This window comes from Schistocerca serialis, chromosome 7 (assembly GCF_023864345.2).
Source record: "Schistocerca serialis cubense isolate TAMUIC-IGC-003099 chromosome 7, iqSchSeri2.2, whole genome shotgun sequence".
NCBI lineage: Eukaryota > Metazoa > Arthropoda > Insecta > Orthoptera > Acrididae > Schistocerca > Schistocerca serialis.
This window is the reverse complement of record NC_064644.1, coordinates 138256707-138271649: the sequence shown is the minus strand read 5'-3', so window position 1 is coordinate 138271649 and position 14943 is coordinate 138256707. Positions and strand designations below refer to the sequence as shown.

Here is a 14943-nt window from a genome sequence, read left to right as displayed (position 1 = left end):
ATGTTACACTTGCATATGTAACGCAATCTCCTTTATTTAGCTGTATGTCATATACCGGCACATTACATGGAATCGGTCGTTAAACGCATTTTCAAGAGATTGTAGCACCTCGATGTATTTTTCAAAGCGCGCTCTTTCCTGCGCAGATGCTGTCAAACAAAAACATAGTACCGTTTTGATTAGAGCGGTTATAAAAATCAGGCTGTTTTAATAAAGGTACAATTTATATCTCGCTTACCAAGTTCAGGAAAGTGTTGCGTATTTTCCTCTGAAAGGTTGTTTTTGAGGAGCTTCAGTTTATACTGGAAAGCGTTTATTTTGCTGATCATATCGTTGATGAGATTGTTTTCCTCTTGGAGTTTCAGACTTAAATCATTTAGGAGAGCCATAATGTCTGCTTAAAATCCTGAATCAGCTACCCATTCAGGGTCATGAAAAAGTGGCTCCGGACGTCCTTTGCTCACCAAAAGCTGAGCCACAGTGTGGCGTAGTGGAAAAATTCGGGAAATCACTTTCCCTTTGCTCAGCCAGCGCACCTCAGCGTGGTAGGGAATATCTGGATACTCCTCTTCAAAGGAAATCTAAAATTATTTGAATTGACGATGAGTGAGTCCATGAGAACGAATGTAGTTCACGATACGCACCACTACCTTCATCACATCTTGAAGACCGATAACTTTCGCACAAAGAGCCTCTTGGTGCGCAAAACAATAAACGGACGGTAAATTCGGCATGTTAAGTTTGTTCCTCAGTAGGCCAATAAATTCTTTTGCTTTACCGCACATTACTGGTGCCCCGTCTGTGGTTACGGAAAACAGCTTTTCCCAAGGGAGTTGTATTCCCTCAGCTGCCATTTCAACATCTGCTAAAATATCCGCCCCTGTAACAGTGTCCTTCAACGAAATCATATCCAGGAGCTCTTCCGTTACATGTAGGTCGTCGTTCACGCCACTCAAAAATATTGCTAAATGAGTCGTGTCGTTAATATCCGTGGACTCATCAAGTGCGATGGAGTACGCTAGGAAGTTTTCAATTTTGGCTGCCAGTTGTTCATGCAAATTCTCAGCAATGTCGTTGATTCTCCGATGTATTGTCAATCTGTAAAGTGGTATTCTGCTGTACGTGGGAGCTAATGTGGGATTCATTGTCTCTACTATGTCCAACATAACCCTTTTTATTAATGGCCCGTCCATAAATGGCCTCCCAGCTCTTGTTGAACGTAGAGAAACTTTGTAACTAGCTCTGAGAGTCCTTCACAACACCCCTCATCTTATTCACCCTAAAGTTGAGAAAAAAAGATATGTTAGAAATAATTTATGCGAAAACGAAAACTAAGGAATCTAAACAAATGTTATTTCGTTTCGCATGACCTTTAACCAAAATATACATGCTGAAGTACTTGCAACAAACCACGTTTGTAGATATAGAATTCTCTTCTGCAAGAGTTTGCAACTTCCGTAATTCTTCCTCTCTGGCATCCCCTATTATATCGCTATACTTTTCTGAATGCAATTTGCTGTAGTGCCTTTAACCGAGCTAGGTTAATAATTGGCTCCTTTTACCGACCTCCCGACTCAGCAGCATTAGTGGCAGAACAACTGAGAGAAAATTTGGAATACATTTCACATGAATTTTCTCAGCATGTTATAGTCTTAGGTGGAGGTTTCAATTTACCAGATATAGACTTGTAATTGTAAACTGTCGAAGCTGCGTTGGTAAAGTACGGGAACTTCAAGCGCTGATAGAAAGCACCGAAGCTGATATCGTTATAGGTACAGAAAGCTGGCTGAAGCCAGAGATAAATTCTGCCGAAATTTTTACAAAGGTACAGACGGTGTTTAGAAAGGATAGAGTGCATGCAACCGGTGGTGGAGTGTTCGTCGCTGTTGGTAGTAGCTTATCCTGTAGTAAAGTAGAAGTGGATAGTTCCTGTGAATTATTATGGGTCGAGGTTACACTCAACAACCGAGCTAGGTTAATAATTGGCTCCTTTTACCGACCTCCCGACTCCGCAGCATTGGAGGCAGAACAACTGAGAGAAAATTTGGAATACATTTCACATAAATTTTCTCAGCATGTTATAGTCTTAGGTGGAGATTTCAATTTACCAGATATAGACTGGGACACTCAGATGTTTAGGACGGGTGGTAGGGACAGAGCATCGAGTGACATTATACTGAGTGCACTATCCGAAAATTACCTCGAGCAATTAAACAGAGAACCGACTCATGGAGATAACATCTTGGACCTACTGATAACAAACAGACCCGAACTTTTCGACTCTGTAAGTGCAGAACAGGGAATCAGTGATCATGAGGCCGTTGCAGCATCGCTGAATATGGAAGTTAATAGGAATATAAAAAAGGGGAGGAAGGTTTGTCTGTTTAGCAAGAGTAATAGAAGGCAGATTTCAGACCACCTAACAGATCAAAACGAAAATTTCTGTTCCGACACTAACAATGTTGAGTGTTTATGGAAAACGTTTAAGGCAATTGTAAAATTCGTTTTAGACAGGTATGTGCCGAGTAAAACTGTGAGGGACGGGAAAAACCCACCGTGGTTCAACAACAAAGTTAGGAAACTACTGCGAAAGCAAATAGAGCTTCATTCCAAGTTTTAACGCAGCCAAAACCTCTCAGACAAACAGAAGCTAAACGAAGTCAAAGTTAGCGTAAGGAGGGCTATGCATGAAGCGGTCAGTGAATTCGAAACTAAAATTCTATATACCGACTTGACAGAAAATCCTAGGAAGTTCTGGTCTTACGTTAAATCAGTAAGTGGCTCGAAACAGCATATCCAGACACTCCGGGATGATGATGGCATTGAAGCAGAGGATGACACGCGTAAAGCTGAAATACTAAACACCTTTTTCCAAAGCTGTTTCACAGAGGAAGACCGCACTGCAGTTCCTTCTCTAAATCCTCCCACAAACGAAAAAATGGCTGACATCGAAATAAGTGTCCAAGGAATAGAAAAGCAACTGGAATCACTCAACAGAGGAAAGTCCACTGGACCTGACGGGATATCAATTCGATTCTACACAGAGTACGGGAGAGAACTTGCCCCCCTTCTAACAGCCGTGTACCGCAAGTCTCTAGAGGAACGGAAGGTTCCAAATGATTGGAAAAGAGCCCAGGTAGTCCCAGTCTTCAAGAAGGGTCGTCGAGCAGATGCGCAAAACTATAGACCTATATCTCTGACGTCGATCTCTTGCAGAGTTTTAGAACATGTTTTTTGCTCGAGTATCATGTCGTTTTTGGAAACCCAGAACCTACTATGTAGGAATCAACATGGATTCCGGAAACAGCGATCGTGTGAGACCCAACTCGCTTTATTTGTTCTTGAGACCCAGAAAATATTAGATACAGGCTCCCAGGTAGATGCTATTTTTCTTGACTTACGGAAGGCGGTCGATACAGTTCCGCACTGTCGCCTGATAAACAAAGTAAGAGCCTACGGAATATCAGACCAGCTGTGTTGCTGGATTGAAGAGTTTTTAGCAAACAGAACACAACATGTTGTTGTCAATGGAGAGACGTCTACAGACGTTAAAGTAACCTCTGGCGTGCCACAGGGGAGTGTTATGTGACCATTGCTTTTCACAATATACACTCCTGGAAATTGAAATAAGAACACCGTGAATTCATTGTCCCAGGAAGGGGAAACTTTATTGACACATTCCTGGGGTCAGATACATCACATGATCACACTGACAGAACCACAGGCACATAGACACAGGCAACAGAGCATGCACAATGTCGGCACTAGTACAGTGTATATCCACCTTTCGCAGCAATGCAGGCTGCTATTCTCCCATGGAGACGATCGTAGAGATGCTGGATGTAGTCCTGTGGAACGGCTTGCCATGCCATTTCCACCTGGCGCCTCAGTTGGACCAGCGTTCGTGCTGGACGTGCAGACCGAGTGAGACGACGTTTCATCCAGTCGCAAACATGCTCAATGGGGGACAGATCCGGAGATCTTGCTGGCCAGGGTAGTTGACTTACACCTTCTAGAGCACGTTGGGTGGCACGGGATACATGCGGACGTGCATTGTCCTGTTGGGACAGCAAGTTCCCTTGCCGGTCTAGGAATGGTAGAACGATGGGTTCGATGACGGTTTGGATGTACCGTGCACTATTCAGTGTCCCCTCGACGATCACCAGTGGTGTACGGCCAGTGTAGGAGATCGCTCCCCACACCATGATGCCGGGTGTTGGCCCTGAGTGCCTCGGTCGTATGCAGTCCTGATTGTGGCGCTCTACTGCACGGCGCCAAACACGCATACGACCATCATTGGCACCAAGGCAGAAGCGACTCTCATCGCTGAAGACGACACGTCTCCATTCGTCCCTCCATTCACGCCTGTCGCGACACCACTGGAGGCGGGCTGCACGATGTTGGGGCGTGAGCGGAAGACGGCCTAACGGTGTGCGGGACCGTAGCCCAGCTTCATGGAGACGGTTGCGAATGGTCCTCGCCGATACCCCAGGAGCAACAGTGTCCCTAATTTGCTGGGAAGTGGCGGTGCGTTCCCCTACGGCACTGCGTAGGATCCTACAGTCTTGGCGTGCATCCGTGCGTCGCTGCGGTCCGGTCCCAGGTCGACGGGCACGTGCACCTTACGCCGACCACTGGCGACAACATCGATGTACTGTGGAGACCTCACGCCCCACGTGTTGAGCAATTCGGCGGTACGTCCACCCGGCCTCCCGCATGCCCACTATACGCCCTCGCTCAAAGTCCGTCAACTGCACATACGGTTCACGTCCACGCTGTCGCGGCATGCTACCAGTATTAAAGACTGCGATGGAGCTCCGTATGCCACGGCAAACTGGCTGACACTGACGGCGGCGGTGCACAAATGCTGCGCAGCTAGCGCCATTCGACGGCCAACACCGCGGTTCCTGGTGTGCCCGCTGTGCCGTGCGTGTGATCATTGCTTGTACAGCCCTCTCGCAGTGTCCGGAGCAAGTATGGTGGGTCTGACACACCGGTGTCAATGTGTTCTTTTTTCCATTTCCAGGAGTGTATATAAATGACATAGTAGATAGTGTCGGAAGTCCCATGCGGCTTTTCGCAGATGATGCTGTAGTATACAGAGAAGTTGCAGCATTAGAAAATTGTAGCGAAATGCAGGAAGATCTGCAGCGGATAGGCACTTGGTGCAAGGAGTGGCAACTGACCCATAACATAAACAAATGTAATGTATTGCGTATACATGGAAAGAAGGATCCTTTATTGTATGATTATATGATAGCGGAACAAACACGTGTAGCAGTAACCTCTGTAAAATATCTGGGAGTGTTCGTGCGGAACGATTTGAAGTGGAATGATCATATAAAATTAATTGTTGGTAAGGCGGGTAACAGGTTGAGATTCATTGGGAGAGTCCTTAGAAAATGTAGTCCATCAACAAAGGAGGTTGCTTACAAAACACTCGTTCGACCTATACTTGAGTATTGCTCATCAGTGTGGGATCCGTACCGGATCGGGTTGACGGAGGAGATAGAGAAGATCCAAAGAAGAGCGGCGCGTTTCGTCACAGGGTTATTTGGTAACCGTGATAGCGTTACGGAGATGTTTAACAAACTGAAGTGGCAGACTCTGCAAGAGAGGCGCTCTGCATTGCGGTGAAGCTTGCTCGCCAGGTTTCGAGAGGGTGCGTTTCTGGATGAGGTATCGAATATATTGCTTCCCCCTACTTATACCTCCCGAGGAGATCACGAATGTAAAATTAGAGATATTAGAGCGCGCACGGAGGCTTTCAGACAGTCGTTCTTCCCGCGAACCATACGCAACTGGAACAGGAAAGGGAGGTAATGACAGTGGCACGTAAAGTGCCCTCCGCCACACACCGTTGGGTGGCTTGCGGAGTATAAATGTAGATGTAGATGTAAATAGATGATTTTATGACACACGTAATTAGTGTACCGCAGAATAGACATTTGACTTTATCGTCACAACGCACAAAAAAGTAGGAGAGTTCCCATTCCGGTTTAAATTGACTTTCGGCAATTTTCCCCTTTTTTGGAGCAGATGGTCCCATTATTCCGGTAATTGTCTTGCGCTTACGTAATCCAATGTTGACTAAGCCGTCTGGCAGCGCATTCGGCAGCGCACAGCCTCGGCCTCACCTAGCAAGCCGAGTTGAGGCGAAGTACGCCGAGTTGAACGGATGCACTGTGCAGGCACTCGCTGGAACTCGCTTTGCACGCTTGCGGTTTTCCGTGTTTGTGCGGCCCTGCTTTAGATTGTCATTAATAAATTTTTTGACTTTGTTATTTGTCCATGCTAACTCTAGCACGTTCCACATCCCACCCCTATGTTCACTTCCGTTTCAGTTTCGTAATGACACCTTAAAGAGTGTGACATATAACTTCTCTCATCGAGATTGGTGGCTATGTATGATGTTATAGTGTTGTGTCCTCTATGGTACACAGTACAGTCACACCACGTGCTAGGTCGTTATGATGATCGCGAATATGATATGGCAGTGCTCGTTCTCGGAGCCTTTATAAACGGATGTGACCTGTTAAGGCTATACGGAAAACAGGCCCTTGTCGGAAAAGACAAGTTCGTGCTACTCGTGTCAGAAAATTTACATGGAGGTATTGGCTTCAACAGTGAAAAGCACATGTCTTGAAGAGTTGGAAACAATCACGTTTAGCATGCTAAAATATTTATAATGAAATTTCTCTGAGAACAAGTACTGACAAGATCCTCAGGAATAAAAATTGTCTCAAAACGTCTCTCCTGGGTATTAGGAGAGAGACAGGTTTAGTAGCGGTACAAGCTGCTTCATGACTATCGAAAGGCAGACGGTTACATACCTCAGCCAGGGGCCATGTTTCTCAGTGAAGATGGGCTACCTTTGATACCATGAGTGCTAGAGTGTCAGAATATGCAGCTGGCAGACACTGGCCACATAAAAATAATATCAAACTAGCAGTGGCTCCTCAAAGAGTTAACTCCTCAGAATCTGCAACAGAACAGCTATTAGTTACAAAATTTCTCTTCCACTTACTCTTCCGTCCGATTGTTAACTCGCACTGGTTATTTGTGATATGTTCACCTTAAAATGGGTTCTGGCGTTACAAACTGGTGCTCTACGGTAGGTCTGGTACCATAATATCGGATTTGATTCTCCCCCAGAAACACGATCCTCTTGGAATTAACACGCTTGGCGTAATGTAACTGTGAGCGTAGAGAAACTCGTACTGACCGCCAGGACCCTTTGCGTCGCTTTTTTTCTTTTAGCGACGTCTTTATTTTTATCTGCCTGCTAACCTCGTCTCCATGGGTGGGTTTGGATATCTGCGTGTAAGTGTTTTAAATATATTGGCTATTAGTGAACTGATATGTTTCTCAGCTCGATCCAAATGAAGCTCCGAAACGAGACAATGATAAAAGGTATCGATATTAGCGGGAATCAAAACTATTTTGTGAACCTGAATGAATGTGTTCCCATTCTTTTTCCGGTGTCTACATCCTGTACAAGCTATTAATGTTACTTGCGGTTGTCTCATTAACACATTTATCAATTTCTCCGTGTTTTGGGAATTATTTATCTTCCTATATACATAGGTATGTGAATATTGGTATTTACATAGGATCTTGGGTGGATGTTATGGAATTAAAATTGTTGTTAAAAATGTTAGTATATATTTCCCAAAGAAGTCACTTTATTTTCAAGCCGAGCATTTAACTTTAAAATCATGTAAATATAGATAGATTACTATTAATCTATAGATTGGCGTCCTTCACTCTGTCTAATACAAAATTAGAATGAATACGAAGGCAAGAAAACCTGCAGCGTTCGGAGAACTGGCATATATATCTGCTTAATAGTTCAGACTTTCGTTTCTACAGAGTGTTAGGGGCAGATAGTTTTGTTTGTATCATGACCTTTGGTTGTAGTTAACGTTTATCGGATCTGTGCTACATACTAAAATTTGCATTTTACAGCACTCTTCACCGTTAAATTCATAATTTAATACTTATTCATGGAAATTTCCAAAACGTTGCGCTAAAACTGTCATTTATAGAAAATGAGTATATAATGGCTCGAAATGTTATGGCTTCAAATGAAGACTTCTTTGAGCCCTCAGTTCTCTGACTGGTTTGATGCTGCCAGCCATGATTTTCATTCTTGTGCCAACCTCTTCATCTCAGAGTAGCAGTAGCATCCTACGGCCTTAACTATTTGGCAGGTGTACTTCAACCGCTATCTTCCCTGCAGCTTTTACGGTCTAGAGCTCTAATACCATACAGACTTTTCTCTGACGTCTTAACACATGTCTTGTCATCCTGTCCTTTACCCTTGTCGGTGTTTTCCATATTTTCCTTCCTTCGCCGATTCTGCGAAGGACCTCCTCATTCCTTACAATTTCAATCTACGAAATTCTCAACATCCTGCTATAGCACCATATCAATAAGCTCTCCGACGCTCTTCCTTTATGGTTTTACCTCAGTCCATGATTGACTACATTACAGTATAGAGTACAGACATACATTCTCAAAAACTTCTTCAGCAGATTAAATATTAAGTCTCATGTTCGACACTAACGGACTTCTTCTGGGCAGGAAAGCCCTCTGTGCCAGTACTAGCCTGCGTTTTATGCTATTGTCAGTTGTGGTACTTCTCATTATTTTCCTCTTTCTTCGATTTACACGTACTGTATATTCTCTCCTAATTAGGCTGATTATTCCATTCAACATGTCCTGTAATTCTTTATATCTTTCACTGAGCATTGCACTATCATAAGCGAAATTTATCACTGATACCCCCTCAGCCCCAAATTTGAATCGCACTATTGAAGCTTATATTTGTTTGAGTCCTATCCTATGTTCAGCACACCATATATCCTGATCTTCTATCCATTTCACTTCACAGGCTCCCACTTTACCTAGACTGAGCCTTGGCATTTCTCTTACCAGATTTTCTAGCTTCCCTACCACATTCAAACCTCCGACATTCAACGTGTGACCTTTAGTGTGTTTTTATTTCGTTGAGTTTTCAATATTTTTCTGACAAATACACTCCCATACCGAAGATTTGAATGGCGGACTAAGCAGAATATTCTGTCAATAGAGAGATCATTATAACACTTTTCTATTACAGGCCACATGTCATATGGACACACAGTGTCTTTAATTCAGTGATTTTCATTTCGTTCTGCATCCATATGCTGTTTGTCAATGCCGTGGGCAAAAACTGCCCTCATACTCTGTCCACTTCCCCGCCCACTTTTACAACGCCGTTGACAGACCAAGGGTTACTTTTTATACCAGTATTATTCAGCCAGTGTAATTTCTAACTTAAGAATTTGCTGTGTTTGAACCCAGGACCGAGAACGTTTTGATGACTAGGCAAATACGATTCCCATAATTTCTGTAAATTATGGATAGTAAGGAACACTGAGCCAACTGTGAAATAAAATAAGGAACTTCAAACATTTAGGATAAATGCTTTTTGAATACAGAGCCACGTCATTTTGTAAAATACTTGTCATGGGTGAATGAACGTAATGCAGGTGATACGGCATGACGAAATATAAATATATCCGCTACAGCAAAGTACAACAATTTACACGGAAGAAGACCACTGTTCCTGTGGCAAAATGTCAGTTTTATTTTTAGATTACAATCACTGTTTTTAAATGATTCAAACTCCCTTGGAGCCTTCTCGAATATTTGGGTTACCTAATGTAATTTTCTACACATGTTTACACATACATTCCTATTATTTTCACAAATGACTTGTTTTCTGTGTTTTACAATACCAACATATTGTAGCAACTTGAGTTCCTTTCTTGTAACAAGTTTTGTGATCATCTCAGCAAATGTCTGCACTTATGTTTGGCAGTAGACAAGAGAAAATAAACTGAGCTTCACAATCAATGTTATAGCTATAATAATATTTCAAAACAATATTATAGCGTCACAGTTTCAGTTGCAGTAGTTATCAAAATCCATAATATAACACAATAATCACATTATGACTATTTCACGACTCTCAGCACCAACGTAGTTATTTCTCTGGCAATTACCTCTCTGTGTTCCTAATAATGTTTTTGTATGCATGTGTTTACGTAACGAAGTTACGTCTTGCGTTTGGTAAATACAGACCTTGAGGACTAGTAGTTCTTTTTAATCGAACAACCGCCCAGACGTGTACTTGTCTCTCAGTAAATAATAATTATGGCCTTGGTGTTTATCATTATTTTGGGCAAGACTGAAACTTCTGAAGAGTGACACGGTTTCAAATGCCTCTGAGCACTATGGGACTCAACTGCTGTGGTCATAAGTCCCCTAGAACTTAGAACTACTTAAACCTAACTAACCTAAGGACAGTACACAACACCCAGCCATCACGAGGCAGAGAAAATCCCTGACCCCGCCGGGAATCGAACCCGGGAACCCGGGCGTGGGAAGCGAGAACGCTACCGCACGACCACGAGAAGCGGGCTGACACGGTTTCAGTAACATGTAACAAAATATAAACAATTGCACTGATTTCACAGATATCTTCCACAATCAAAAATCGACTTATTAAGCTGCAACTGACGAGTATGAGTGGACTACTGCTGCACTAAGTACGAGATGAAATATTCTGATTTTATTTTAATTAATCATTTTTTTTTTGTGAATCTTCAGTCTTATGGCTGGTTCCATATGGACCGCCATGAATTCCGTTCCTGTGCCATCATCTTCATCTCAGAGAACCACTAGCGACATACGACCTCAATTATTTGCTGGATGTGTTCCAATCTCAGTCTTCCTCAACATTTCCTGCCCTCTACAGCTCCCTCTAGTACCATGAAAGACATTGTCTCACTTTTATGGGTCCTATTTAGAGATCAAACACGAAAAAATTCAGCATGTAAGATGACTAGCTGTTAAGAATCTATCCTAATTAATCAACTGTATTGACTTCAAGCTAAAGGAATTGACAGGTAACAACCAAAATATAGTAATACATGGTCTCTGAAAAATATTGTTCGAAACTCACTGGAAAAAATGAGGTGAATGATGTCTACTGGGTGATAACATTTGTTTCGGAGCTCTACCTTTAAAACCAGATGTAAGAACATTGTCATTGGAAGAAAGTGGAACCTGTTTTCTATTTGGTAATCTCACGTTGGCGTCCACTTTAGCTAAATGTCCAACTGTAGCAGAGCATTTCCTAATTTTAAACTCAAGAGAAAAGAATTCAGTTGGAAAATTGAATAACATTTTTTTCTGCTTCTGGACGCCACAGCCAAACATTTCAAAGCGATGAGGGTAAAGAGCAACGATGTATCGTGGTCACTTACCTTGCAACCGCGTATTCTTAAAATGTAGATTCACATTACTGTCAGCTGGAAAAAGGGACAAAAATAAAATGGCATTTGTTATAAGTATTGACATGTCCACTGTAATGGCTACCTGTGTGTATGAAAGCCATACCTGGAAGACAAACACAGAAGTACCAAGATATAGCCCTTCACGATAACAAACATGAAAAGAGATAGCAAAGAAAATAGATGTCATCTAACCTTGCCAGGAAACTCAGAAATTCAAATACTGTCAAGAACAGAACACCAAAAATGTTTCCACTAAGTTATTTGTGTCATATGTCAGTACAAGTATCATACAAAAAAAAAATAACCTTTAGGCGTATAAAATGGAAAACATGATTTTTACTAGAAACAACAATTCTGTTACACAAATGAAGCTTTCTTCCCTACATAAAAACCTTCTACTTTCCAACATTTGCCATGTTTGGATATGAGCTTCAGAATTCCGATGCTATTTTCTTATGCTTCACGTTCATTAAGGAAGGTAAATCAGTGCAAATCTCTATAGTAAGTCTCTATGAAAACTGTGGCCCGACGTCCAAAACAGGGGGTAAAAAATCATTTCTGTTTCCCCACGAAAATGCCCGCCATCACACTGTTGCTGCATCTCAAGAATTGTTGGATCAAACTGTACTGTACTTTCTGACCATCCACTGTTGAGTATGGACCTTGGTCCTAGCGATTGCCACCTTTGTTTATAAACTGAAAGAAATTTTCTAAACGCTTCGGAAATGATGAAGAGTAGGAGATTGCAATGATCACCTGGCTAAATGAACTGGTTGCAGAATAGAATAATGTGGTAAATTTAAGGTCATGTCAGATATGACTAACGTTTGAATTTAGGAAGTGAGTTTTTAGCATGTGAAGGAAAGCTCATGTATGTGACAGCATTGTCTTTTCCAACAAATATTGTGTTCTTTACTTTCTATTACGTTACATAACAGTTTCAACTAGACTGTCGTATGACTCGAGGAAATCCTTTAAGAGATAAACAAATTAAATTGGAACAAAATAATTCCCAATTGATAATGAAATACAAATTATTATTAGTGATTGCTAACACATAGCTACATAGATTTTGATTTCCCATGTTAAAGTGCAGGCATACACAGATGTGAGGAAACTGTGAAAGCATTTTGGACGGTGATGACGCCAAGGGCGCAGTGTAGCCCACAAAATCTCAAGAAGTCCGCGCCCAGTGCTATTCGCAGAATTGACACTCGTCCTCTGTGTGAACGGAAACGCAAGGCAGGCGAAATCAGCCATAGAAATGTTTTGTAAAGTATGAGATAGAAAAAAGCAAAAGCAGCTCTGTCACAATTGACGCCATCTATCAACGGACAGACAATATGTGCAGTACATCAGAGACTGTCGTCTGCAGTACGTGTGCCATCTTGTCGCCAGAGTTTGTAGGAGGAAACAGCGAGAAGTGAAAATTAACCAAGATACACGGGCTGCTAAGGCAAAATCTTAGAGGGTGGAATGGGAACACGTAGGTGGGACTTCGCTGTAGAACGTGAGATGCTGACACCCGATCGGGTGGAGACGACCTTCGACCTACTGTAGCAAGAACGTGATTCACCCGGAAACCCTTCACGTCTCCATTGACCGGCTGTCGAATCCCGATAGTCCTGTGCCCAATGCTATCGTAACTGACGATGTCGTTGGGTCAACATGTAAACAAGTAGGGATGATCTGTTGTGGAGCCCTATGTTCAACAATGTACGGTGTACACTTGAGCTCTGAAACACTTGAGCGTGAACCAACATTGTGCTCTTTCGGCAGAGATGCCACGATCAACATCTATCCTGCTTTACAGAGCAGAGACGCATCCGACCCCGATGTTCTGTGGAGAGTCGTGGACGTCCAGCCATTTAGCTCCCAGTGGCAGTTTCACTGTCCTTCTACCTTTATCCGTAGATGTTCATGACAGTAGCAAGTTAACATTCGAACAGCTTCGCCGTTTTCGAGATACTCTTTCACAGGCTCTGCGTAATATCTTTCTGCACTGCAATGGATTTCTCAATTTGAAGCCTATTCCCAAGGGTGACACCTCATCCGTGTCTGCTCCCGCTCCGCTTACACACTTTCGTTTCGTGCCCACAACACCGCCAGACGGCATCCAATTTCGCGGTGGGCAGTGGTCATAATGTTTTGGCACATCAGTATAAGTTTCGCGTGCGTCTCTGGCGCCTCGTCGGGGCCTCCCACGACGCAGAGTAACGTGATCGCGCGCGTGTTTCCGGCAGGCACGGAGGCGGCGCTGGAGGGCGTGCGCCTGCTGGGCGCGCAGCTGGCGGCGAGCGCGCCGGGCCGCGTGGTGGTGGCGTGGCGCGCGCTGGGCGGCTCGCTGCGCGACTTCCTGGCCCAGCTGGACGGCGTGCACGACGTGCTGCAGGAGAAGGCGCGCGCACGCGCCGGCTTCGTCTTCTCGCAGTCGCAGGACGGCGCGCACACGCTGCTCGTGTCGTGCGAGCGGCCCGCCGCCGCCTTCCTGCTGGCCGGCTGCCTGCGCGCCGTCGCCGACACGCTCTACGGCACGCCGGCCGACGTCGTCGTCACCAGGGACCCGGCGGACTGCCGCCGCTTCAGGTCAGCATCGCACACCACGTCCCCACCGTCCCGTTAACACAATGCCGTCGTAGTCCTACGCACTCTTAAACTTCATGTGCCCTGAATGAGATTTTCTCCCTGCAACATAGTGTGCGCTGATATGAAACTTCCTGGCAGGTAAAACTGAATGCCGGACCGAGACTCGAACTCGAGACCATTGTCTTTCGTGGGCAGGTGATCTACTATCTGAGGTACCCAAGCACGACTCACGCCCCGTCCTCACAGCTTCACTTTTGCCAGTACCTCGTCTCCTACCTTCCAAACTTAACAGAAGCGAAGGGCAAAGGTCCCGAGTTCGAGTCTCGGTCCGGCACACAGTTTTAATCTGCCATGAAGTTTCAGATAATCTTCTTGTTCTTACTGTGGTTTTCTTAAATCCCTTTTTCCTAGGCTAGAAATACATAGGGTAGTAGAATCGCCAGTGCCCGGTTTTGTAGGTCCCAATGTAGGGTGGAAAGGCAGGTGTAAAGTAGTTATCGTGGTCGTGGTAGCCCCTCATCCCAAGCGGGAGGTTTACCGGTGGGTGATGATAATGATGATGATTGTTGTGTTGAGCGGTCAACAACACGGTCATCAGCGCACGTACGAAGTCTCAATTTTTTCCCCAATCCAATCTAGCCACTAATGACGAGGATGATGATGAAATGATGAGGACAACACAAACACCTAGTCCCCAGGCAGATAAAATCCCCAAGCCCGCCGGGAATCGAACATGGGACCCCACGATCCAGAGGCAGCTACGCTAGCTACTAGCCCACGAGCTGCAGACTGCACCAGTGGGGAGCAGGAGGAACTTTATAGTGACGCTCATGTTGCAACCATATACTTTCCCTAGACTTTGTGATCATACAGCGATGCTCCCAGTCCACATCCACTGGGAAGCATGGGCGCTAAGACGACAGTCTTTGGTCTTCATTTTATGGTGGACCTCGCGCCAAGTTGTCATATCAATGAAAAACAGTACGTAGTGAAAGGTTTGTCATAACTA

The 14943-nt window shown here is 44.1% G+C and overlaps 1 protein-coding gene across 1 annotated transcript in view; it reads left to right on the top strand.

Moving 5' to 3' along the window:
* The window catches only part of LOC126412934 (head-specific guanylate cyclase-like), a gene marked incomplete at its 5' end in the record, with an annotated part of 516083 nt that overhangs the window by 380168 nt on the left and 120972 nt on the right, over positions 1-14943 (top strand). The window contains one exon of the mRNA XM_050082825.1: positions 13592-13934. Within this exon, the coding sequence (XP_049938782.1) occupies positions 13592-13934 (343 nt within the window). The remainder of the gene's footprint in view (positions 1-13591; positions 13935-14943) is intronic.